Source organism: Neovison vison, chromosome 13, assembly GCF_020171115.1.
Source record: "Neovison vison isolate M4711 chromosome 13, ASM_NN_V1, whole genome shotgun sequence".
In the NCBI taxonomy this organism is placed as follows: domain Eukaryota; kingdom Metazoa; phylum Chordata; class Mammalia; order Carnivora; family Mustelidae; genus Neogale; species Neogale vison.
This window is the reverse complement of record NC_058103.1, coordinates 113726958-113752259: the sequence shown is the minus strand read 5'-3', so window position 1 is coordinate 113752259 and position 25302 is coordinate 113726958. Positions and strand designations below refer to the sequence as shown.

At 54.9% G+C, this 25302-nt stretch overlaps 1 protein-coding gene across 10 annotated transcripts in view; it reads right to left on the bottom strand.

Moving 5' to 3' along the window:
* Positions 1-18084, bottom strand: part of TLE3 (TLE family member 3, transcriptional corepressor) — a 46907-nt gene extending 28823 nt beyond the window's left edge. For 8 of the 10 annotated variants that reach the window (XM_044231933.1, XM_044231935.1, XM_044231934.1 and 5 more), the window contains exons 1-4: positions 16971-18083; positions 16303-16403; positions 15724-15787; positions 14614-14658 (exon numbers count right to left, since the gene is read on the bottom strand). In XM_044231933.1, coding sequence (XP_044087868.1) covers positions 14614-14658; positions 15724-15787; positions 16303-16403; positions 16971-16994 — 234 coding nt within the window. In that variant the 5' untranslated portion in view covers positions 16995-18083. Of the gene's footprint in view, positions 1-14613; positions 14659-15723; positions 15788-16302; positions 16404-16970 lie in introns of all 10 variants that reach the window. The other 2 variants (XM_044231941.1, XM_044231942.1) reach the window with 1 other exon arrangement.
* Between the last annotated feature and the right edge of the window lie 7218 nt (positions 18085-25302).

The following is a 25302-nucleotide window of genomic DNA, read 5'->3' as shown; positions in this document are numbered from 1 at the left end:
GAGTGACACTCCCCTGCTGGCCTCCCCAAACAGCAGAAGCAGGGAGTAAACCTTACCCATCTCTCTGTGACTGTGTGCGGAATGGGCTCCGCACACCAGTGCGCAAAGAATGGACGGGACTATCCCCCTCAAGGACTTTTCCTTAACACTGATTTTTTGGAGGGTGGTGATCCCAGAGGGGAAGCTCCTAGAAATGTAAGCTGGACGGACAGAGCCACTCTTCACAACAACCATCATCATGACCGTTACCAAGCACCACCCCAGCTGCCCCAAGCACTTCCCACATGGGAGTTCATAACACCCTCCAGGCAAGGCCCTTCCAACGAGCAGCTCCACGTTTCAGATGGGGAAACTGAGGCCCGCCCAGCAATGAAGCAACCACACTAAACGACTTCCTTCCAAGAAGCCCGATTTGGACATTTTGAGAGAGTTTGGAGAAGTATTTTTGAAAGAAAAACTACCGTCAGGGTTAATCATTGACAGCATTTCCGATTAGAACAGCTGTTAAAACAGCATTTGGTCCAACACAAATAAGCCCTAAACATTCAGTTCCAAGAAAGGGGGGAAAAGAAATTAAGACATGTGACTTCCACAATTAGGACAGGTCACAAATCACAAACTGGAACCAGACCACATATTGGAAAACTCCTCCTGGCAACTCTAGAAGCACCGTGTTATCAATAAGGCAGCCGCGTGTGGTCCACATGGGTCGCCCAAAGCCACTGCCTTTGAGTGAGGTCCTCAGATGCGGACCTGGGAGAAGGTAGGTGCCGGCAGCAGGGAGACCGCTGCCTTTGGAAAGAGGCGTTTGGGGAGGCGGGCATAGACTTTGAATGTTTCTTTTCAAGTGTGGTTCAAAGAAGGCAGCTTGGCTGGTAGGAAAACACTGCTCCTTGGAAGGAGCTAATCTAGCAGACACAGACAGAAGCAGCTCAGACACACGTGCCCAGAGACCCTGCGAGATTCAGAATCTGTGCTCCCAACTGGGCACAGGGAGTAACATCTGCCCAGCGTCTCCGGTGAAATGGTTAGGCTAATAAATGACGGAAAACAAGATGGGGCGGGGGGCAGGTGACTTTCCCGAGGAGCAATCTGTTCAGTGCGCCTGCCTAGCTACCAGGCGTGCGGTGATTGTCTCAGGAAAGCAGGACCTGCAACCATCTTGCTGGAAACAGAGGGTCCTTCAGCACCCCCAGGTCCTGCCTCTCCTCCCATCACGCTCCAGCCATAGGGCCCAGTCACCCCCCAGTCTCCTGCTCCTGAGCTTCCACAGCCAGCCAGGCTTTGGCCGCACCCCCCAACTTTCTTTTTCTTGAAAATGTAGCTGACTGCTCAACCCAGTCCACAGCCACCTCCACCCAACGGTCTCCCTGCTATTTATTCCAAACTGCCCTGTTGTCCGTCCCCGCCGGCTTTTGGGAATACATACATCATTGTAACCTCAGCTCCATAAAAACAAGGCGAGGAAGAACCCTGGCACTTTAAAGAGCATGTTATGACCCACAGCCATGAAGAAGCAAGCTGGCTCCCACCCCCCATCCCCCAGCCCTGCCTCCATCTAGCTGTGTGGCTTTGGGCAAATAACTACCCTCCTCCGGGGTCCCACTGCGTTGTCTGCAACACAGGGCAGCAGAGAGGTAACGTGGAAGATCCGGGAGTTGTCACTGCGTCTCAGCCTGCTAACGGTTCCTGAAGGGCGCTGTGACATGTCCTTCCTCAATACAGCGCAGGAATCGAGAGCACGGCAAGAATTTAAAGGGTGATGAGGAAGGAGAGAGAGGCACTTCATGATGTGGCTGGGCTGCCGCTGCCTGGGGTTCAGTCCCCAGGACCAGGCTTCATAGCACAGAGGGGTCCACGGCAGCGACACGCCATCTGTCAGTCCTGAGCAGCCACGGTAGGAAGGGCTCATCCTGCTCGCCCGGGACCTTCTCCTCCAGAAACATGCATGTTTGGGGTGCGGGGTGGGACTCCACGGTTCTTGGACTTTAATCAGGTATTACCAGGTTCTTTGACTCGAGCTCTGGGGTATTCCAGATGAGTCTGCTTCATCTCAAATTAAACTCAGAGGGGCACGAGGGGTGGGAGGCAGCGGCTGCGGCAGCCGGGTGCCATAACCACGAAGCAATCAAATGTTCAAAGATTCTGGAACAATGTGCCTGAGTACTTTTAACTTAAAATATCCCATCGCATGTCCCAGGCAATTCTAAATTGATAGGCCCTCAATTATTGGACTAGACCATGAAATTCCTTGCCAGGCAGTTTCTCCCCAGTCAGGGCTTAGACAACTCTGAAAGAAAGCAAGTCGCTGTTTTATCAACAGCGGGAAGGAAGTCCAGGGACAAAGAGGGGTGACACCTCCAGGAAACACCGGGATGGGGCTCCCCAGCCCCACTCCAGCCCCGCCACAGGCTCTACGGGAAAGGAGCATCCAGGGTCTTAAAGAAGGGGGCAAATAAATTATCCACTCAGCAGCCCAGGGAGATAATGGCCCCTGCTTCTGGAGGGGCCGGGAGGGTTTCCATCACGGATCACTCCGTGATAGGTGAGCCTCCATAAAGGCCCTTTTAGCACTGACATATTGATCAAATTATATATAACTACAATGCCATTAAATATTTATGCCTTCTGTGGAAGCCTGCTGAATTCTTTATGCCAGGAGGGCTGGATATAAGAAAAGGCCCAGCCCTGTGTGACCCCGAGGATCTGCCTCCTGAGGGAGGGAACGGGACAGGACACTGGCTGTGGCCAGCCTGGACCTGGCACTTGGCGATAGCCCCCATGTCCCTCACGCAGGTAAGGATGGCAAGGAACATTCGACACACTTGCCCCCACCCAGCTAAGACAGATGGCAAGAGACTCCAGGGTGCCCGGCTTGGGACATGACCCTCCACGTGCCACCCTGGATGGAATCCCACCTTCCCTTCCTCTGCCTACCAGAAATCTCTGGCACTTTCTTCCAAGAGTCTAGGGAGTAAGGGAACTGGGAACGGTGAAGTCAAGGAAGGGGAAAGAGCTGGTGGGGAGAGGGGCGGGAGAAGAGGCATCTAGGCCACTGACCCCAGAAGAGTTGGCAAGGCGAAGTCCCAGGTCTATCCCGTACTCAGGCCTCAGTTCCCACTGCATGAAAGAGGCAGATCGGGGTGCAGTATAGTCATCAGAGCTCTCAAAAATGAATTAGGTGTGTGTGAGAGCGAGCATCCTGTCCTTAGGAGCATTCAATGGCCACCTAACAGGGACAAGGGTTAGATACTAACTCCCCGGGAGGGACCTGGGCCTAGGTGACAGCCCAGTCCCTCCCTGGCTCTCAGACTCCAGGACTTTCATTTCTCAGACTCTCAATTTCCATCCACCAGGTTTCCTGTTAACAAGATCCAATAATCTTTAAATATTTGTTCACTTTAATTTTTTGGTTCCCAAACACATTAAACTCTGCTTGCTTCCCACCCCCACTCCAGGGGATGGCCCTCAAAGAGCTTGCTTGTGTAGACAGAACAGGGAAAGCCTTTGCCGATTAGACCTTCCCCCAATACCGCCCATTCATTCCAGGCGCCACCAACCGCCCCCCCCATCCCTAGAGCCCTTGGTCCCCTCCCTCCCCTCAGATAACCCTCTGCCTCCCTCCCCCACCTTCCCAGACTCCATTGGCCAACTCCTGCCAGGAGGAAAAATTCTCAATTCATCCCTGTGGGGTTGCCATGGCAACCCCCAGCCACCTAATCCCCCTTGGAACATTATGCAAATCTCCCTTTGCCCCTCAACAGGCTGTAAAAGTCACATTACCCTTGCAGAGGCAGCTCGTTAAATTTTGGGGGTCTCCCCGTTAAGGTCAGCACTACAAATGGAACATTGGCTAGGACTTTGTAAGGACAGAGGCTCGCGGGGAAATCCGGGTGGCAGGAAAGGAAAATGAGGTGTCGGGGGAGGGGACAGGCGGACTGTGGGCAGACACAGAACCCCATTCTAGCCACCCACCAGCGAGTTCACAGCCAATAAGCAAGACCATCCCTCTTAGACTGAAAGGGTCTCTCCCCCCAGACAAGGATGGCAGGATCACAGGCCGAAAAGATCAAGACGGTTACTTAGAAATTTGTTCATGGGTCAGATGGGACCGCCTCCCAAATCTCCACCCCCACATTCAACATCTCGGTTCACAGACAAGGAAAGCTGGGCCCAGAGAAGGCAAGAAGCTGCCCTAGGTCCCAAAGGCAGACAGTGGCAACCAACTCTCCCAGCTCTCCAGCCGGACTTCTTCCCCTGACACCAAGGGTTCACACCTGGGGAGCGATTCTGCCTCCCAAGGGACCCTTGGTGATGTCTAAAGAACAGTTAAGGGTGTCACAAGGAAAGCAGTGCTCCTGAGAACTCGTGGCTGGAGGCCAGAGGTGCTGCTAACCTTGGGGAACACAGGACAGCCTCACTGCAAAGAATTATCCAGCTTCACATGTCAATAATGCCCATACTGAGACAGCCCGATCTGTGCATGGGGGCCCCAAAACCTACCCAATTCTTCAAGGCCTTATCTGGGGTCTTTCCAGGCCCAGAATCTAAGTCCTGAAGCACATTCAGGTGCATGTCCTGAAGGCAGCCATGTGGGGAGACCATGCCTTAATATGGCCTGGGGGACAAGCGGTCCGGCCAGGAGTGAAAGAGACTGAGTTTCTGGTTCTGAACCTGCTTCCAGTCTACCGGGAACCACGAGCCAGTGCCTGACCCTCTGCAGACATCTGTGTTCACGGCTGCATGCAGAGCCAGCCAGCCGCACGTGGCAGGGTTCTAGGAAGTCCTACAATATCCACAGCCCCAAGGATCTCAGCCTCACTCTTGGAGGCCTTCGCAACTTGTGGCACTACGTCCTGCTGAGAGAGGACACTGCTGAGGGACTGTGCGAAACAGTTACTGTATATCCATCACCTGACACACACTCCTCCTAGTGCTGCCTGTAAATGAGGGGTCAGACAGAGGAGGTGGGGCTAGTGGTTACTTAGAAATTTGTAACTAACTAAGTCGTTAGTTTCGACTCAATGTCAAACGCAATTCCTCAGGCATGGTAGCCATGTCTCGGTTGGCACTGTTCTGGCAGGCAGGGGTTCCCATTCTCCCCCCAATACAAACTGAAGTTCACAGAGGTCCCACAGTCAGCCCCAGGTCACACGGCCAGGGGGTCTTGATAGGGACTCAAACCCAAGGCTGTCTGACTCCTAAGCCTGTCGCTTTGCCACCAGGACTGACCACCTCCTGGCAGCTGGTGCTCGGCACGGGACTGCCAGGACACCCCTCTGAAAACCAGTGGCTTCTGATGGAGAAACTCGGATTTCAGCACCGGCACAAAGATGTCAGGAGAAAGTCTTAACAGGGATAGGCACCAGTCCCCACTGGGGAGCCTGGGCAGGGGGAAAGTGAGGGAAGGTCAGGTAGAGGAGGTCCCTGTGGAAATGTGGTCTGACACAGGTGAGAGAACAGAGAAAATCAAACAGTGTGAGAGAGAATGGTATCTAGAAAGCACTGTACCCATCCCTTTACGTAGTCCCTACAGGCTGTGTACTGGGCACAAGAGGCTGGCATCAAGCCAACAGTGAGAGGACTCCACCAGGAGCAGACCTGCTCTCCGAGGGCCTCAGGGTTGAGGAGGGTGGGACACAGGACACTGGGCAACACCAACCACCAACCTCAACCGCTCTGTTAGGATTTCTGCCCTGAGGCAAAGCCAGGTAAGTACTGGACTGCAGCCCTCTCCAGGAGTGAGGGGGCTCGGAGGAAGGCACCGCTTCCAGGAAAAGCAACGGGGAAGGGTTTAAGGAGAAGCTAAAGCTCCATTGGGCCCATCAGTCCTGGCCCACTCACGGCCTCCATCTGCTGGGTCTCGTGCTCACTCTGTTCCCATCGGCCACGGAGCCCCTCGCTCCAGACCACTTGGGACCACCTATGCTCCGGGGCTCGCCAACTCTGCCCTACCTCTTCCTGCACAGGAAGTTGGAGACTTCCTGGCCTCCACCCTAGACCAAGGACTGACTCCCATCCTTCACTCACTGGTCTCCCCCAGACTGCCTGGCTCTTCCCAGCAGAAATCGCCACCGGTTCACCAAGCATGCCCTTGACCCGACAATCAGTTTGACACTCAGGGTCCGGACGGACCTGTTGAGGGCTCTCCCTAGGCAAGTATTTGGGTACCGGGTAGAAGGCCTCCCCCCTCCTCCTCCAACCTTCCGGTCAGAGACTGGCTGGGTGGTGTAGAAGTCCAGAACCAAAGCCTTCACAATCAACCAGGAGGAGACCCCTTCCCTGCCCCTCCCCTGTCCCCAAGGCGCTCCTGGCACCCCCCGTGCTGCAGGACCGTGGGAAGGACTCTTGCCCGTTTGAGTCTCCTTGCAAGGGAGGATGTCACTTTCGGGGGCAAACAAAAAAGGAACTTCTAGGGACGCTTGGGTGGCGCAGTTGGTTGGACGACTGCCTCCGGCTCAGGGCGTGATCCTGGAGTCCCGGGATCGAGTCCCGCATCAGGCTCCCAGCTCCATGGGGAGTCTGCTTCGCTCTCTGACCTTCTCCTCGCTCATTCTCTCTCTCACTGTCTCTCTCTCTCGAATAAATAAAATAAAATCTTTAAAAAAAAAAAAAAGGAACTTCTACCACTGGGCTGGACTAGATGTCGTTCCGTTTTTTAAAAGAATGACAATAACAACAACAAACAGTTGAAGAGTGTGAACAGTACTCAGCAAGGATTTAAAGGGCAGTAGGATAAGGCTGTGGCACGTGGAACTCCCCGGCCAAAGAGATGTCCAAGGCATGCCAGGCACAGTTTACCAATATACCTCCGAGCCACTGACTCTCGCCTTCCTGCCACTCGGTTCCTTCTCGGAATCCCAATTCAGCATGTTTTCTCTTCCTCATTCCTTCCTCCCCCATCTCTGCTTTATCATCTTCTTCCCCACTATCTCTTTCCTCACCACCTCCTATCTTCCCTTTGTACAACTGAACTGCCCACAGACCAAGACAGAACTCAAAAACAAGACAAAACCCTTAAACTGTATTAAAGACGCATTAACACAAAAGCCCAACAGGACACTTTCATGCTTCTTTTCTCCAATCACAACTTTGCAGCCAACAGATCTCTTAGAAGCTGGAGAAAACCTATATCCTTCCCAGAAAGTCCATAATGCTCTACAGAGTCAGGGGAGAACCTCAAACTAGAACGTTGCCCTCCACGAGTCCCCGCAAAACTTAACCTTGCGCACCCAGTATGGGCCCAGAATCAGGCAGGGCTCAGGAGCCCCAATGAATACAAACTGGTCCTACCCCTCAGGGAACTCACAGAGACAGCATTCCGCACACACACACCCCCGCCAGTCCCTGCTGCCCCATCCAGTTTAAAAACACAGCCCTCTAGTGCCCCGGATATACCCAGGTACTCTGATGCTCTCCTCTTGGGAGTGTGTTTGTCCTGCTCCCGAATGCCTCTATTTGGGGTCTCTAAGATGAAAAGGTCTACTCCGCTTTGCAAACGACCAAGTACAACAGAAATACCAAGAGTCAATAGTATTACAACATTTGGAAGATCACAACGTTCAAACTCTCAGTCCTCCACAAAGGCCCTCAGGGGAATTACTTGGTGGTGGTGGTGGCAAGCTGCTGCGGGACCCCACGCCCCTGGTGGTGTCACTCACATGGTGGGTGAAAGGACGCCGCCCCTTTGGACACACAGGCCAAGCCCATCCACACACAGTCCTGGACTTTGCCACAGCCGGACTCCAGGCCCCACCCCTGGGAACCTGGTTCTTTCTTCACCCGTCAAGGATGCCACTGGTGAAGGGGAGCTTTGGGGTGAGGAGGATTTCTGCCCAAAGGGCCAAGTGGCATCTTCACAGTTATGAAGTCGGCTGGGGTGGAGAGGAGGGAGGTTTTGTTCTCAGGCAAAATCCCCAGGGCTGAGAAGATGGGACCCCCTGGTTAAGTCCCCAAGCCCTTCATGAACCTCCACTTAAGAGTGAGTCCCTGCCCTACGGGACCCTCGAGCTTTCTAGAGGGGCCTCTGCATAATGAACAGCCTCCCAGAATCTGATTTGAAAGGGGCCAAGGCCTCCACGGTCCCTGATGTGCTTCTCCAGTGAGTGGAGCCTGCCCCCACAGAGGTCCCCCCAGCCAATCCTGGGGACACAGAGGGCCCCTTGGAAGCCTACCCCCACCTCCTCAGGCTGTGACATCCTCAGCCAACAAAAGAACTCCATATCCACACACAGGGGAGACAGCCCTTCCGAAAAAACCTCCTTCCCCAAGTTTCTCCTCAGCCCCCAACCTGAGAGGGAACATGTCGTGTGAAAGGCTAGAGAGAGGAAGAAAAAGCCAGGGGACAGGAGAGGCGCGCGAAGAGGAGCCAGCGTCTTTGGCCGGAGTCTGCGAGAGCATTTGTTGAAAACAAGATATTGTCCCTTTAAGCATATAAAAACAAGGCCCTCGAGCACGCAGTTCTCACTCTGGTACACAATTATGGGTGCTTTCAGCTGTCTAGCACTACTTCAAGTGCTCTCTTAAACCAGACTGTCAATGGCATGTTGAAAGCTATTTCGCTGGCTGCTATCATTAATAGCAAAGTGGAGAGAGCTGGCTGATGAGAATTAAATATGGGGGAGGGGCGGGTCAGAACCAGTCATTACAGAATTACCCACACGGGGGAAGGAGGCAATGCCACTTTGGGGAAGAAAGGTCAAAGCGGCAGGCGGGGTGGAGAAGCAGGGCCCGGAGGCCTCTGCCAGCCCCAGGCGTCTGCCCCCCACCGCCTCCCCCCCTCCCCCCTCCCCCACTCCGAGTCAGCCCCAGGCAGATGGACATGGGCCAGCCCTGCAGAGCCATATGGGGACAGAGGGAGCCGCTGAGGCGGGAGTGTGAGAGCAGAGAGGCCTGGGAGATCATTTTGCTGCAAAATGTCACCACCTCGCCTCACTCCCCAAGTGGAGCCCCACGCCCACCGTCATTCCCAACTTGTGGACTGTGCTTCCGCTGGCCTTTCCAAGAGCTGCTGTCACCAAGAGAGACAGAGAGAGAGAGAGAGAAGCCGAGAAGCCTCCTCCTCCTCCTAACCCCTGCCCCCCTTTAAGGCTCAGGTAACAGCCCTTCGGTGTAGTCTTCCTGGACCCGAGTTGACTCCCCTTTTCGGGGATGAATAAGCCGTCAGTCCGGCTCCTGTCCTGGGTGCTCCTCCGGGAGACTGGGCCATATTAGTAGCACTTCCCTCATTGTGCTCCATGACTTCCTGAGATGCCGACTCCCCAGGCGAGGGGATGGTGTCTTATTCGGCTGTGTAACGGGCCCCAGCCCACACCCGGCACATCCCAGCCCCTAGTAACTGCTCTGGCAGGCTTCCAACCCCCTCATTTTCCTGATGAAGAAACTGGATGCTGAGCTGTAGGAGGAAGCCTGCAGAGCTGGGGGGCCAACCCACAATTAAAACCCTCACTTCCTCCCGCTGAGGCTCAGGGAATCTGGAATCCCACCCTCTGAAAAGCTGAGGAATTCGGAGTAAAGGAAAACCAACGTGCTTCCTGAGCACCTATTTCGTGCTAAGTGCGCGCATAACAGACCCCAGCCCAGGGGTTTCCTCCATGGCTACAGAAACAAGATGATGAAGTGTGAGAAAGGCAGCCGGAGTGTGCCACAGCAGAGGGGGAAACCTCACTGAGATTTGGCCTTGACTACCTTCTCGCCCCACGTGTCCCAGTATATTGTACAAACAGATTCAGATTAAAAACACTTCCCCGTGCAGGAGGGAAAAGGGAACTCATTCCTTGACCAGCACACTCCTAGAATAAAATGGAAATGAAGGGCCTTCCACACAGACCAGACCCTTCCTATACTAAGTGGAGGAGGAAGAATCCAAAGAGAGAAAGAGCTCTGTGCCCTCCGGGGGCCACTGGCCTAGGAGAATTCACCGAAGGAGTCTTATTAAGAAGCCAGGTTTCTAACCCAGGCTCAGTGTCCTTGAGTAAGAGGGGGAGCCATCCATGTGCCCATCTCCTGGGCCATCCCAGTGATCAAAAGAATGAGAAGGGAAAGAGCCACACCAACCCTGCTCAGACAGCTCATTCAGAGGTGAAGACCAGGGGTCCAGAGAAGACTGGGGTAGAAGGCAGTCTGGGGCCTGGAGCTCAGCAGACCCCAAAGCCGATCAAGGCAGGCCTCCAGGGCAGTGAGAGAACCTGTGGGACTCGAGAAGACTGTCCTGGGTGACAGTGACCAGCCGGGAAAGGTTAGATGGAAACCAGGGCCTAGGAGGGGTGCCTGGATGCCAAAAGAAAACACTAGTCCAGATCTCTTCTTAGCTCAATCCTGATGCCACAGAGACTGGCACTCCTGGGTGCGGACTCTGTAACCTCGCCACCTGCTGGTTCCCTCTGGCCACCAGCACCTGCTAAAGTGATGGTCACAGAACATCAACTTGTACCTGGAGACCTTCCAGCCAAGGCCCTAATTACTGGGGGGATGGAGAGGGGAGGGGATGGAAATTTGCCATCTCCTTCTTCAGCCCCATGTCCGTGGTTTTCTGTATCCTCGGGTAAAAAGTTCACAGGTTGTACCACTTTACCTCACCAGCGAACCTTCCCTCTGGGGCTCCTAGTTATGCACTGGGTTTATTATTATGCACATCAAGTCATTGGTTGTGCAACAGCGGGCAATTCGGAAGAGGACTATGGGAAAAAGTGTTCAGCTGATAAGGTTATACAACCAGAAATGGGGTACTTTGTACTTTCGTATACCCAGCTTTGAGCCTTTTGAGATTATAAGGCAGAGAGAAGCAGGAATACTCAGCCACAGAGGGCAATGGCTTAGTAAATATGTTTCACTTCTCAAGTCCTGCTAAACAGAGACCCGGGGAACGGGACAGAAGGCTGCAAAAGCAGCCCCAGCACTAACTCGGGACTGGGTGACTGAGTCAAGCTCAGCTCCCCTCCCGTGCCTCAATTTCCTCATCTGTAACATGGAAGGTTTGGATGAGAAGCCAAAGGGCTCTCCCCAGTTCTGGGATGCCAAAAGAAACTCGGAGGAAGGGTTCCTCCTCCAGGCTTACAGAAGAAAGGGGGCTGTTAGGTGTCGGCATGGAGCCGCCCCAGAGTTCCAAATGCCTCAAGTCCTCTTTTGAAACCTCAGTGCTGAGTGGGGGAAGTAAAGACAGCCTGACCCAGCTTCTCCTGCCTCAAACCCAGTGCCCAACAGGTGCTCTGGGGCGCTCCTTTCTAAGCCGGCTTTGGGAATGGTGGCTGGCACCAAGAGCCTCAGCAGGAACAGGATGGGAGCCAATGAGCTCGACAGCTACCGTCGCCTCCCTGGCCTCGCTGTATCACCCTTGACATTCTGCCTGGAAGCAGGAGCTTGGAGGAGGTGGGTGACCCCCTCGAAGCCGGAGGCCTGGCCCGTGGTTCTGTAATCTTTGCTCTGCCATACTCAAGGAGATAGGCAGAGGAGTAGGAGGAAAATCCATTTATTACTTCTCTGGGATCTAACAGCTTGGAGAAAGAGCGAGAAGGAGACAGAGAAACAACCAGGAAAGGAGCTAGCCCCAGTGAGTTTTATCTCTCGACTGGATACACTTTGTCAGCTGCCCTCCGTCAATAATTGCGGCCCAGCTGGCAGAACCTGAGGTTCCCAACTAATAGGCATTTCTTTTTTTTTTTTTTTAAGATTTTATCTATTTATTTGAGAGGGGAGAAGGTCAGAGGGAGACGCCAACTCCTCGTGGAGCTAGGAGCCGGATGCGGGACTCAATCCTGGGACTCTGGCATCATGACCTGAGCCAAAGGCAGTCGCTTAACCAACTGAGCCACCCAGGCGCCCCAATAGGCATTTCCCATAGAGACAGCAAAGGAGAGCTTTAAAAAAAAAAAAAAAAGTGTGTGTGTGTGTGTGTGTGTGTGTGTGTGTGGTGGCGTTGGTGGAAAGAGGGGGCGTGGCGCTGCGAGCGAGCAGGCTGAGGACCCCCCAGTTCCCAAGATGCTGGCTCTAGACCTCACCTATTACATAAAGGTACACCCAGTCCCCGCCCCCACTGCTGAGCTTAAAGATGAAGAATCCGGCGTGTTTGTTCCAGGCAGATGTAATCACACGAACAGTCAAGTCTAGAGGGCAGGACACTGCATGAATAATTCAAGCACTCCAGTCACTTGATTGTGTGTGCAGATAAAACACCAGTCAACCGCTAAACAGGTCAGCTGATAAACTTGTTTGCTCAGGCCTAACCACCATCCGCCAAATGCACCCAAGACCCACACTACAATTAGTGGCTGGGCTTTCTTCTGCAGAACCCTCACAAGCCTAGGGAGTGGCCAGCCTCATTAGGTCAGGGCTGCCTTCTCAGCCCCGGTTTCTTCACCTCCGTGCCTCTTTGCTCCTCCACAGCCACAGGGCGATTACACCCAACGCAAGACTGTGCCCTAAACCCTGCGAAGGCCTTGGCGCTCAGAGCACACTCGTCCATGCTCGGAAGCCAAGTGGAACGAGCTGGAAGGCAAAGGGGAGCAGGGAGTGGGGTCAAAGTGCTCAGTGGGGCAATCCAGAGGTGTGGCCTGGAGTCCCAGCTCTGCCCCACTGGCCTCCCTGAAGCCTCAGTTTCCTGGCCTCTACAAAGGGCGCAAGGAATCCCATCTGTCTGCCTCTAGCAGCTGGGAGGCCTGGGAGACTATGTTGCCAAACCTCAGGCATTCTCCCCCTAAGAGCTCAGTCTGGGGAATCGCCAGAGGTCCCAGACGCACACAGCTGCTCTTGGGGCGAACCCCACCACCGAAGGCGTTCTGACGGTTAACTCAGAGTTCAGAGTCTCCCCAGGACTCTGGGAACACCTTTGCTCCACCGGCCAAGGTGGATTCTTTGTGCCAAAGAACCATCCACTCACAGACTAGGGAACACCACCCATGCAGACCTCAACATGCAACAACGTATTACACCTTAATTACGAAGCTCTTAGAATAACTGCTGCTATAAATTTTAAACCTGGGTGCAATTACCCTCTTTAAACACACCCAAGATACTAAGGACTGAGGGGAAAAAAAGAGTGGGGGTGAAGAAAGGGAGGAGGTGGCACCTTGCCTGAGACCCCAAGATCCTTGAACTCCTGAGAACCCAGGGCTGCTGCAGGCATTCGGACTGGAAGAGTCAGATCCCGCTGGTCCCACCTAAAATTTGGATAGAACCTGTCTCCAGTTCATTCTTCTGAAGAGAAATATCCTTACGTACCAAGCCGTGTCTGTTTATGATTTTCCGTGGCTCAAGAAGTAAGACCCTGGTAGCCTTCCTGCGCCTTCCTAAGGAGGTCATAATCCCTCAGGAAGCCACAGACTGGCTTCCTACCTTGCTCCAGAAGCTCGGGCCCCTTTCTGGCTGCCCTCTACCCAACACTGGGGCTCCTCCAGTACTGAAAGGAAACCACAGATTCAAAAAGCTTTATAGGAAGCCGCTAGAGCAGGTGGCAATCTACAAGCATTCCTGGGTCACCTGCCCTTCTCACCTGCCTGGGTCCCTGTGCACCCCCCCCCACCCCGAAGAAAGAACAAAATTTAGACCTTGTAAATGACTGTTCTTTTGAAGCAGAAAATCCATTCAAGTCACGGTCACCAAAGGCTAGAATGAGTCAACAGCCTTCTGAGATTTCAAGAACACCAATTGTTAAAAAGAACAACCGGCCTGGGCCATTTATTTGTGCCAAGTCACTTCTAATCTCTGGCCAAGCCAAATTACAGGCAGCCTCTCCTTGGAACACAAATACACAAACAGGCCTCTCCCACAGCCCAGCCTAGCGCCTGGGACTAGTTACTGATATGCACCGGAGATAAAGGCTGTTTGTATTTGCTAGGTTTGAGGTATACTGTTATTAGAAGAGTGACAATTCGAGGTAGTTTACATATCCATCAAACAGCAGCACACTAGCGAAACTGGTTTGACTTCAGGATTTCCAAGCTGAGCTCAACTACAAGCCATCTCAGCAGCCCCAGCGAGGCTGCCCCTGGGCAAGTTACTTCACCTCTCTGCTTCAGCTTCCTTCTCTGTAAAATGGGAACCCAGCTGCCTTCAAATGAAGATGAGGAGAGGAGAAAGCGGCCTTGGAACTGCAAGGCATTTTAGCCGTAGTTCATCCTGGATTCCTATTTCTCAGCAGTTAGTGGCTTGTGCCCTTAAATTCTGACAGTTCAGCCTGGCTTTTGAGACTCTTGAAGTTTAATCTTACCAAGGTAGAACATCAAATTTTCGCACACAAACACACACAGACATACCCCTCCTGTGTTTCCCCTCGAGAATTTTACTTTAAAACATTTCAAAGCAGCCAGACTTCCCCACTCTGGGCTTTAGGAGTTTGTAAAGCAGATCCTGAACGTACAACTTTCCTTTGCTCCTTTATCGTCCACCAAGATCCAAAACCGGGACTAATTTCACAAGCTTGATTGCTAAAAACCTCAACATGTCCAAGAAATCAGCGACGCCTCAGACCCTGCATTTTGGAGACTGGATCCGTTCACTCTTCAAGGGGAAGTAGGAGGAACACAAGAACTAGGCTCATTTTCAAACAGGAGGGGCTATCAGAAACCCATGGATTGTATGTTTTTAACCATCAGATTTTTTAGAAAGAAAAGCACTTACCTGCTTGTGCATTTCAATGTTCAGGCCGTAGGACATCTCGTAGTACTAAAAGTGAAAAGAATCGCCGTTAACAGGCAACACACTGATCTGCTCACTTTCCAAACTCAGCTTTTGGGGCAGGTTTCTGGCCAAGTCATACTTTTATGATATGTCTGCTAAAGGGGTTCAGCCCAAACCCAAAGCCAGCTACAGAGATGGGTTTAAGAGCTGACAGTGGGCGAGTGCTGTTCTCTCCTCTACAGGACATTATACATGCAGTAGTGCGAAGAGCAGAGCCCAACCCCTCCCACAAGCATCCCATGTGCCATATATCCTGTTTATACAAGGTTCGGGTTCAACAAGGAATCGTGTGTACACTGGGACCCTCTTGTCCTCTGAGAGTTATTTAGCAATGTGTCGAAGGCCTCTTATGTGAAAAGCAGTGCAGGGAGGCTGCTTAAGTGCCTTCCATGTTCTCTCACAAACGGAAGATTGAAACTCACTGAAACAGACACTGGGAAATGGGTGAGAATCAATCTCCTGCCCCAAGGCTGACCAGATTCTCCAGTTGGGGTATCCCTGAGGAGGGAGGGGAATGGAGGCAAAGGGCTTTCAAAGGCTCCTCCAGGCTCACAAAACCCAGGGGGAGGCAAGGGGGAGGTGGAGAGAGCTTCTGTCCCACTCTGGCCAGATCCCAGGGCTGCAAAGCAGCGAAGTTTCCAAACACTCCCAGGAGGTCTCTAAGAGAGAGATTCCTCCAACCCCAACGTGGGCTGATCCAATGCTATCTCACTAGCCAAGACAGGGCAAGCAGCCCTCTGGGAAACCTTGAAAACACAAATGAAAGGGGCATAGAGGTAGCGTCCAAGCGCCCCTCCTGGAGTGGGGTTTCTCTTTCTGCCCCTCCTCTCACCCACCCTCCTGCAAGTGGCCCTGGCTAAGGCGGGGGTGGGGGTGGGGGGGTAGTGAGGGGGACGGCAGAAGTGGAGGGTCGGGGTACACTGCTGACGACACCGGCTCCCAAAGTTACCCTGCGGCTGGCTGGCCGCCGCGTGCTGTGGACCCCGCTGCAGGGTCCCCGGACCCCCGCCCTCGGCCCGCCCCCGCCCCAGGCCCGCGGCCGCCTCTCACCATCACGTAATGGCGCTGCATCTCCGTCTTCTCGTTCGCCAGCTTGTCGTACTCCACTTTGAGGCTGCGAGGGCAGGAGGAGCCTGCTCAGGCCTGGAGCCCGCGCAGCCTCCTGCGAGGCTCCAGCGCCAGGGCCTCCACGAGCCACTTTCCTACTTCCTGACGCCCCGGGGGTACCCCGATCATCCCGCAGCCTCGGGGCGGAGGGGGCTCTGCTCCCCGCCGCCGGGAAGGGAGTGAAACAACTTGAAAGTTCCCGCGGCCGAGCGCGTGGGCTTCTCCAGGCCGCGGGGGACGGGGGCGGGGGGGCCGGCTCGCGACCCCCGGAACCTGGAATGAGCCCCCCGCGACACCGATCCTCACCTCCCGCGGGCCCCGCGGGCGGCCCGGAAAGCCGGGAGGCTGCGGGCAGCAAAGGGTTAAGGCGCCGCGCTCTCGGAAAAGGGAAACAAAAGGCGGAGGCCCGGGCTGCCCCGCCGCCCCGGGTCGGGAGCCCCCACCGTCCCCGCTGGGGGTGGCAGGAGCCGTGGCGGGGACGCCCCTCCCCGCCGGCCCCGGGGAGGCCCCCACCCGCCTTACCTGTGATATTGAGCTTGCAGGAACTGGAATTCGTCTTTGATCCTGTCACAAGACTCAGCCACCGTGAATTTAAATCCCGGCTGCCCGGGCTGATGGGGAGCCTGGAGTCCGCGAGGACAAGACAGGGGAGGGGTCGGGGGAGTCAGATGGGGCTCCGGGCTGCCCCTGCCCCTCGGCGGCTTCTGCCGGTTCCCCCCGCCCAACCCAGGAGGCCACCCTCACAGCCCAGAACGTTCCTAGCAAGTTTCTCAGCTGCCCGTCGAGGCGGGGGGAGGGGGAGGCGGCGGTGGACGCCCCATATCCCTCCCCATTGGCGGCCGGGGCTTGCATCCCCTGCACGAACGGGCTCCCATTCCCAAGTAAGACAGGGACTGGGAGACAGCTGGGTGAGTTGGGAGAGGGGGCGGGGGGGGCAGCGTGAAAACAAACAGTGCCGCTGGAACACGGGCAGCCCCCCACGCCACTCGGGCGGAATTAACCTCCTCTCTCAACGGCGCCCCCCCATCCCTATCCCCTTTGTGTGAGCGCGCGCGCGCGCGCACACACACACACACACACACACACACACCCCATAAAGGTAGCAACAAGCAAAATGGAGGTGCCAGATAAACTGCCTCGTTTACCCTGCCATGATAGATGCTTAAATAAACCGAGTTGCAATTACTCACCGGATGTCTGCCTTGCGGATACATGGCAGGGAGGGGTCGCGATTCCGAGAGCGTAGAAGCGCCGAGAGCTTGGGCCGGGGAGGTACGGGGGAGGGGGGAGCCAAGCCCCTGCGGGGGGCGGCCGGGAAACCGAGAGCTCGCCCCCGGCCCCCCCAGCCCGCTCTCGCAGCGAAATCCCAGAGTCGGGCGCTCGCCCCAAGTCGAGACAAAGAGCTGCGGAGCAGGCGGCAAAGTCGTCGGCGGGCGCCGAGGCCGGGCGGCTGGCGCGGGCTTTGTGCGCCTAGGGCTCGGCGGGCTGCGGCCGGCCGCCTTCCCCCAGCTGCGTGGAGCGCTTCAGAGCCGGGCGCTGTGCGGACATCGTCGTCTCCACGGTGGCTCCGGCGCGGGGTCTCGAGGCCGGGGTCCCCTCCTGGGGCGACTGCGGGCCCCCTCCGGGATCACTCAGCGCCTCGCGCTGCGAGGGGGGCGCGCCGAGGCTGCCCCAGCATCCGGGGCGCGCGGGTCCGATCCCAGAGGCGGCGCTCGGGGAGAAGAGGAAGGAGGCAAGCACCGATGTGGTGGCTGGGGGCCGCAGGAGCGCGGGAGGGTGAGGGCGGGAGCCCGGCGCGGGCGCTTCGACGCCCCCCCTCGGAGAGGAGAGCCTGCTGTTCCGTCTGCTACTGCCGCCGCCGCCGCCGCCGCCGCCGCCGCCGCCGCCGCTGCTGCAAGCCCTTCCCAGGGCCGAGGAGGAAACTCCAGGCTCAGTAGGTGCAAATCAGCCGCCCTGGCATCCTAACTCCAGCGGGCACTGGAAGCCTCCGCAAAGGGGTCCTCGCTGTTCCCAGCTCCAGCGCCGCGTCCTCGGCGAGGAGCGCTCGGCGCCGCCACCGCGGCCGCCTCGGAGCGCACAAGCAGGAGAGCGCAGCCGGAGACCCGGGAGCTCTGCGGCTTCCTTCCTTCCCCTCGGCCCGGCTGTCCTCTTCGCGCCCCGACAAACCCCCCAAACACACACTCCCAAACACACACACACACACACACACCCAAAAAAGTGCCCCGGACCTGCGGATACCACACACAGACAGGCGAGGGGGACGAGCACGAGGTCTGAACTGCCGCGAGAGCAGTTCCAAATAGGGACTGAAAAGTAACAAAATAATGTGGCAGCTTCGCCCTGCGCTGGCCAATGGGAGTGCAGGGCCCCCACGTGGGGCTACCGGACTCGGCCTGCGACTGGGCGCCGCCGGGCGCGACGTCACAATGCCCTCTTGTGTCTAAAACTATGCATGAAAAGTAGCAATCAGGCCCTACCCGCTGGTGACTTTCGCATGGGAGTGAAAAACAGCGCTCCTCAGATCAGGAATTAACCGAAAGACATATAATAAATAGATATATATTATAGTCCCGGGCTGCTAGACTCCCCCCCCCCGCTTTTCTCTTTCTTCCCCTCCCCCCACGATCTACTAGCAAATAATTATTTGGCGGGAGGGGTAAAGAAAGGAAACAGAGGAATAACAACAAAAGAAAAAAAGACAAGCTGTACGGTCCTCAAAACCTGTGGCTGGTAGTAATGTATCAGTTTATTCTGCAGTGGCGGCGAACGATTCCTCCCTCGAATCTCATTAGGTCTGCAAAGCAGCCCAATTAGATACTATAAAACAAACAGAATCACTTTGTCACTTTAACGTTTTCACTTCGCAAGATTTAAGACTGATAAAATGGTGGGTCGCAAAGTTGCCTCCCACCTTAAAAAATTTGCTGGGAACTGAGGGTGCCCCTTTCTTTACCCCTTCTCCTGCCCCCCCCCGCCCCTCCCCACGGGCCCCCAGCTTTTCTTCTTTGTTCATTCCTCCTTCTTTTCAGAAAGCCAAATAAACGGCGTCTTTGATGTGCTGCGACTGCCTGCGAGAAGTCCGAGGAACTCTTGCTCGGCGGGCAGCGCAGATGGAAGGGCCGGCTGCCGGCGGACAACCCGCCCAGATCGCGCTTTCCCCACTTGGGGCTCCTTCTCGCGGCTCCTCACCGCGCACCCGGGCCCGAGGAGCGGCGGAGGCGATGGGGAGGCGGCCCTGCCCTGCACGGGCCTGGGAGCTCCCCGTTCCCACCCGCTTTAGCCGGCCTGCTCGCGGCAGTGTCACAGCGTCGGCGGAAGCCTCCGGAGGGGCGCGCGTGCCGGCCCGTGGGTGTCTCGGCCGCCAGCCTCGACGCCCCGGGAGGCGCAGACGTTCGCCCGCCCCCGTGCGCTCCTCTCGCACCCCCACCGCCGCGCCCCCGGGACTCCCCGCGGGGTCGCACAGGCTACTCAGACTGCGGGGACCAGTTTGCCCGCAAACCGGTAGCTCTGGGTTACGTCAGGGAAGACGGGCCAAGGGGGTGGGGGGAAGCGGCCCTGCCCCGGACCCCCTCCGGCACCGCCAGGTGGACCGGCCCCGGTGGGGGGAATCCGGGTCCCTCCCCGGCATCTCCATGAGAGCGCACGTACCCCGGGGCCGGTGGCGGACGCGAGCGAGCCGGCCGCGCGCCCCCGGATCTATATTTTCCCCTCATTAGGATCTGGAGTTCGCTCTTGCATCTTAATGAGGAGCTGAGAGCGAGCGGGCTCTCGGAGGCCGGTGCGCAGGGAGTTACACGTGAGCGCCCGCCTCGGAGTTGAACCTCCAGCGCCCGCTCCGGCCGCCAGCCCTGAACCGCGCTCCTCTCTTCATTTATTTATTTTCCTAAATAAAAACATAAATCGTTGCGGCGCGCACCGAAGGGGGTGGGTAGGGAGAAGCCCAGCTCGACAGATGCGAGCATCTGGCCGCAGCATTCATTAGACACAAAATGGCTCCTCTTTGGAGCTTCCTTTTCCCCTCCCCCTTCTCTGCCCTCCCCTTTACGTCACGGGTGGGCGCACCCGCTTCCTACCCGCCCCGCCCCTTTCTCGCTCCTGCCCCCACGTGGGAGCCGTCGACCCCGCCCCCGAGCAAGACCCGGAAGACCAATCAGAGACCTCCGAGGGGGTTCCTTGTTCCTGACTGGTGGAACTGCCGGGAGCTGTCAGTCCGCGGCCAGAGCTGTCAGTCAAAACCACGAGGGGTGGGGGAGCGCTGACAAATGCCGAGGCTTCTGAGCCTCCCGCTTGCAAATAGTGCTTGGAATGGCTGCTTAATTAGCTTTGAATGGCTTTTCCTTCCAGCTCAAACAATCTGTCACTACCATGTGGTATAAAGGAGCCATGCATAAAAAAGTAAGCAGAGGCTAAATATCAATTTGATTTTGTGTATCAAAGGAATATTTTATTTTTCTCCCTAGTAATGAAACGTATCAATTTAAATAATAAAAGGTAAAAAACACACACACACCAAAAAAGAAAAAAAAAAGGAAGAAAAAAAAAGGAAAAAGAAAGGAAAAAAAAAAAAAAACCCTAAACTCCACGGTTCTCTGACTACTGCGCACTCCCGAAACAGGTAATGTCTACAGCCCACGTTTAGGAGAAAACCTGAAGATTTCTCCCTCCCCTCCCATCCCCGCCCCAAACTTGCGTTGTTTTTTTGTTGTCGTCCAGAAGTCTAGAAAGGAGAGATGGGGGAGGGGTGGCCTGTAAAAGGAAAGGTGGGGGCAGGGAGGGGGCAAACTTTAAAGGGAGCCCTTTGAAGCTGCTAATCAAAGTGGAGGGGATTTTAAGACCCCGTAAACTGGGGATCCCACAGCAGGTCTCGATTTGGGAGCCAAGAGGAGGGGGAGTAGCGGGTGTGCGTCTCGCCTGGATTTATTAAACACAATGCCTTCAAGATGCGCCTCGTCCGGCCTCCCTTTCTCGATCTGATTCCGGACTGACTCCGACGGCGCCCGCCCGCAGTCGGCCGACTAGTCCCAGCCCCCAGGTCAGGTCTACTCGGATTGCGGACAGAAGAGCCCAGCAGCTCTGTCCCCGGCGTAGGCACGGCTCTTGCCCCGACGTCCGCAATCTCCGGGAACCCAGGAGCCTGAACACTCCCACAGGGTGGACTCCCGTCCAGTTCACCTGTGAGCCCCAGCGCCCGCGCGGGACGCAGCACCTTGGAGGAGTGCGCGGCTGCATAGACCGACCTGGTTTTGCAGAGCGCCGCCTCCTGTAGGGCGCAGCTGGAGGGCCCGCCACGCAGTCAAGAATGGTTAGGGCCCTAGAGCGCTTACTATGCACCAGGCAGGCCGCTGTTACCCAAGCGAGAACTCTCTCTGTCCTCACCTCACGCCCTTGGAAAGCTGCCCGGCTGGTAGCCCCATTTAACAGAGTATAAAAGAGAGGCAGAGAAAGCTCCCAATTTGCCCCAAGCTGGGCAGAAGTGTTAAGATTAGAATCCCGGGCCGCCAGCTCAAGAACCAAGCTCAGCCCCTCCTTTGCCTGCGGGAGGAGGATCTGTGCAAGCATTTGCTGAAGGAAAGGCATTGATTCTTTCCTATTCATTCACTCTTTCATTCATTAGCAGCCTTTTCCGAGGGTCAAGCTGTAGGGTCACAGGCCCCTCTTGCCCGCCTCCGGAATCCTATTCGATGCACACCCAGCATCTCTCCCTGCTCTCCCGAGTCCAGAACAGGAAGAGGGGCGGGAGGTAAGTAACCAGGCCAGCACCCCGTTAGGCTTGCCACCACTCTAACCCGCGCGACACCCTACAAATTAAAAAAGAACAAGGAGAAATATACATTTCTTTTATGCTCGAGAAAGAGAAAAGAAAATAAAAAAACATGTATACAACACCATGTCCAAAGCGCTTGACAATTATTTTTAAAGAAGGAGGGGAGTGGAGAGAAAGAGTTCAAACGTCTCTGTCTCCAGTTCTAATTGGAAACGTTTCAACTGTTTATGTTACAAGAAGTGTCAGGGTCATTTGCTACCGGAGAGCTGACTTTTCATTGGCTGCTTAATTGAGTACCTCGGAGTCCACCCCACGTGGGAGAGGAATTCCTGGCACATTAAAAAAAAAAAAAAAAAGTCACCCGGGTGAGACAGAAAGCCCGGCCTGGATTTCCTAAACCGAGTCTCCCCAGCCCCTCATTTGGGGTGCAGGGTGGTTGATGGGCAGCTGTTTGCCAGCTCCAAGAGCTGCTGCTCTGGTTCTTTCAAAATAATTGCCAAACACTTCAGAGAGAGTTTTAATATATGTTTTCTCCCTTTCTCAGAAATTAAAGGGTCTGGCTCAGGTCAGCCACCAGGCTATGATCTCGTGTTTGAGGGACCAATCCCAGTGCTACCGGTGGAGTTTTGAACCTCTCCCTGTCATCCCTTCTTCTGCCTCTAGTGACTTTGATTTTTTTTTTTTTTTTTTTTTTAAGACCTCTCCTTTGGACTGCCGGGAGGGAAGAGAAATCTTCATCCTTCTCCCTTTGGTTGATTCTGTAAGGCTCCTCTCATGATTGGCCTTTTGGCTCCATTGCTAAGGCAATCCTGCCACCCACCCCCCCACCCCGCCCCCTACTAGGGCCTTACTCTGCAAGCAAGCACCTGGCCATAGAGCAAGAGGAAAGAGAATTTTTATTTATTTAACAAACTCTTACATAGTGCTTACTCTGCCAGACACTGTTCTAAGCACTTGACAAATATTAACACACTTAATCCTTTCACAGTGAATGGAGTGGATGCTATCAGGGTCACTCCTGTCTTACAGGGGACCAATTGACACACTGTGGTAAAATGACTTGCCTAAGGTCACTCTGCAGGCTGCTAGACTTGAACCCAGGCAATTCTGCTCCAAGGTCTTCACCACTAGGAGAGCTTGGCTTTTCCTGGGAATGCAGATAAGGCTTCAGGACACAGCACAGGAAACTGGAGGGCCCCAGGAAGTCCCAAAGGGAGCCCCTAGAGAGCATATCAGGGAACCACTTCTTATCAGGGAAGGGGACCAAGCTCTGAAAGGTGGGGGGGGGTACTTCCCAGGGTCTCCCAACCCCTCTTCTAATTCTCTGGCTGGCCCCAGTTATGTGACTATTTAATCTTGCTAAGCCTCCATTTCCTCATCTGTAAAGTGGAGATTACAATCCTGTCTACTGCCGAGGATTGTTCTGAGGCTCGGTGGAGATCATGCACACGATGTACTTAGTCCAGAACCTGGCATGTGAAGCAATCAATCACAGTCAGCTATGGTGGCCACGATGGTGATGCAGAACCAGGAGTGATTCAAGTTCTTGTGCATTTTCTGGGTGTCTGCAGAGACAGGAAGATCTAGTGTCAGGGCTCCTAAGGGGAGTAAACCAGGCAATAACCACACTCAAGTGGGAACACCTAGTTCCCTTCCCCTGACATCTGTGGGTGGTCCCCTCCCTCTCTGGAATTCCCATTCTTTATCTAGGCCCTGGGGTGACTTTGGAGACCCCTACTGCCCAAGGACCCCTGAGGGGTATGTCTGTGAGGGAAGGACAGGGAGAGCAATTCAAAGCCACACCTTGGGTGGTGGGGGTGTGTGATTGGGGGGAATCCAGGCAGAGAGGTCTTATTGCAACAGCAGTGGGGTCTTTAGCTTTCTGAGAAGACAAGCCTCAGAGAAAAGTACCTGCATATAAACGTGCAGTCTGGTTCTGTGGTTCTCAGAGGACTTTCAGGAAGGGTGGACCTTGAACTTAGTCCAGAAGGATGGACAGAAGTTCCAGTGAGTGGAAAGGGCCAATATGAACCTTCCTTGGATCCTTTCTGTTTTGCCACCTGACAAGGTGTCTTTGCTTTCCAAGGAAGGGAGCTAAGAGCTTGCTTCCCGAAGACCTCCTCCCTAGTCCCTACTTCCATCTCAGGCTCCAGTGGCAACTGAAGGCTCCCACTTGTGTCAGGAGGCCTGAGGATCTGCAAGACCTGAAACTCTTGGGGTCTCAGTTTCCACATCTATAAAATGGGAACGGAATAGTGGCATCTGATTGCTCACCTGGTGAGAATGGACAGAAAACCTACTTTACGCAAGACCCCTTTGGAGGTACCAAAATTTAAGGGAAGCCCTCGCCTTTGGAGTGTAGCAAGGCCAGACAGCTCCTACTTACTTCAAGGCTGGGTACAAGTCCTAAGAGCTATAAAGAGTCTATGGAGGGAAAGAGGTTTGGGTAGAAGGATGGAGGAGACAATCGGGGAAGTTACCTGTAGAGCGTGGCCCATAACATGGCTAAGTGGAGGAAAAGAGGAGAGTTCCAGATAGGGGCAAAGGTGCTCAGCCAGGACACGTGACAGAATGCAGGGGATGGTTTGGTTGGCTTGGTGGCCCAGCTGGCACAGGAGGCCACACCTCGTTCCAGAAAGTCAAGGAAGCCAGGCAATGATTTATGATAAGCCCCCCATGCCCACCTGGGGCTTTGTCAGGGGGCAGGTGTGCAGAGTAGGCATGGAATGTATTTGCTCACCTGTCGCTGAAAGAGGCATTCTCCAAGCCGCCATCCAAAGCCAGGCTGGACCGCATCCGGCGGCTCCCAGGGTGCACTGTGCTGACCCCTATTGACTAACTGCTCGGGGTTTCCAGCCTCATGCTGGAACCGGGTAAATATTTATCGAAGTGATTGGACGTCCTAATTAAGAGATTTGTGCTGTTTCTTTCTTTTCTTTTTAAGGATTCAAAGCTGAGGCTTAGGAGATTAAGAAATATTTTGCTGGTACTAATGTGTTCGACTTCTCAAGGGTGAGGTCCACGCTGCAGGAATTATCCAGGCCCGTGGAGGGGAGTTCTCGGGGTCAGCCAGGATGATGAAGGTAGGACTCTCGCCCGAGCACACCGAGCATACTGGGTCTTTGCTGGTGGGGGTGGGGAGAGGAGAGAAGGGTTTTGCCTGACAGCTTTGATGCTCATTTCCAAATCTGCTCTCAGTTTATGTCTTTCAGCGGATGAATTTATAAATGTGTATTGGTCACATACAGGCGGTATTATGAAGGGTCTCTTTTTTCCAGTGTGTTCAACTTATACCAGTGGTTCTCAGCTGAGAGGAGTTTTGCTTCCAAGGGGACGGTCATTGGACACTGTCTGGAAACACTTTTGGCTGTCCCCACTCAGGGTCAGGGGACTTCTGGTGCCTAGCGGGTACAGTCCAGGGACTCTCTCAAACATCCTAGAGTGTACACAGCAGCTCCCACAGCAGAGAATTATCTGGTCCCCAATGTCCCCAGTGCTGGGGTTGAGGATGGCAGACAACATTGTCTTTGAATCTGAACTATGGTGGCTCCCTACCTCCCCATTTGCAGACTAGCAAACCTAAGATACAAGAAGGAAAATCTCCCGTGTGCAGGAAGGGAGGGAGGGGCTGTGGAGCTCGGCCCCTCTCTCTCCAACCCTTTTATCAGGGTGGTCAGGCCCTTTTCTTCTTTTTCCTCTGTTCTCAGTGGCCCAGAAATGGCATATGTTTTGGCTTCTTTGGGAGTGCCCTTTCTGGA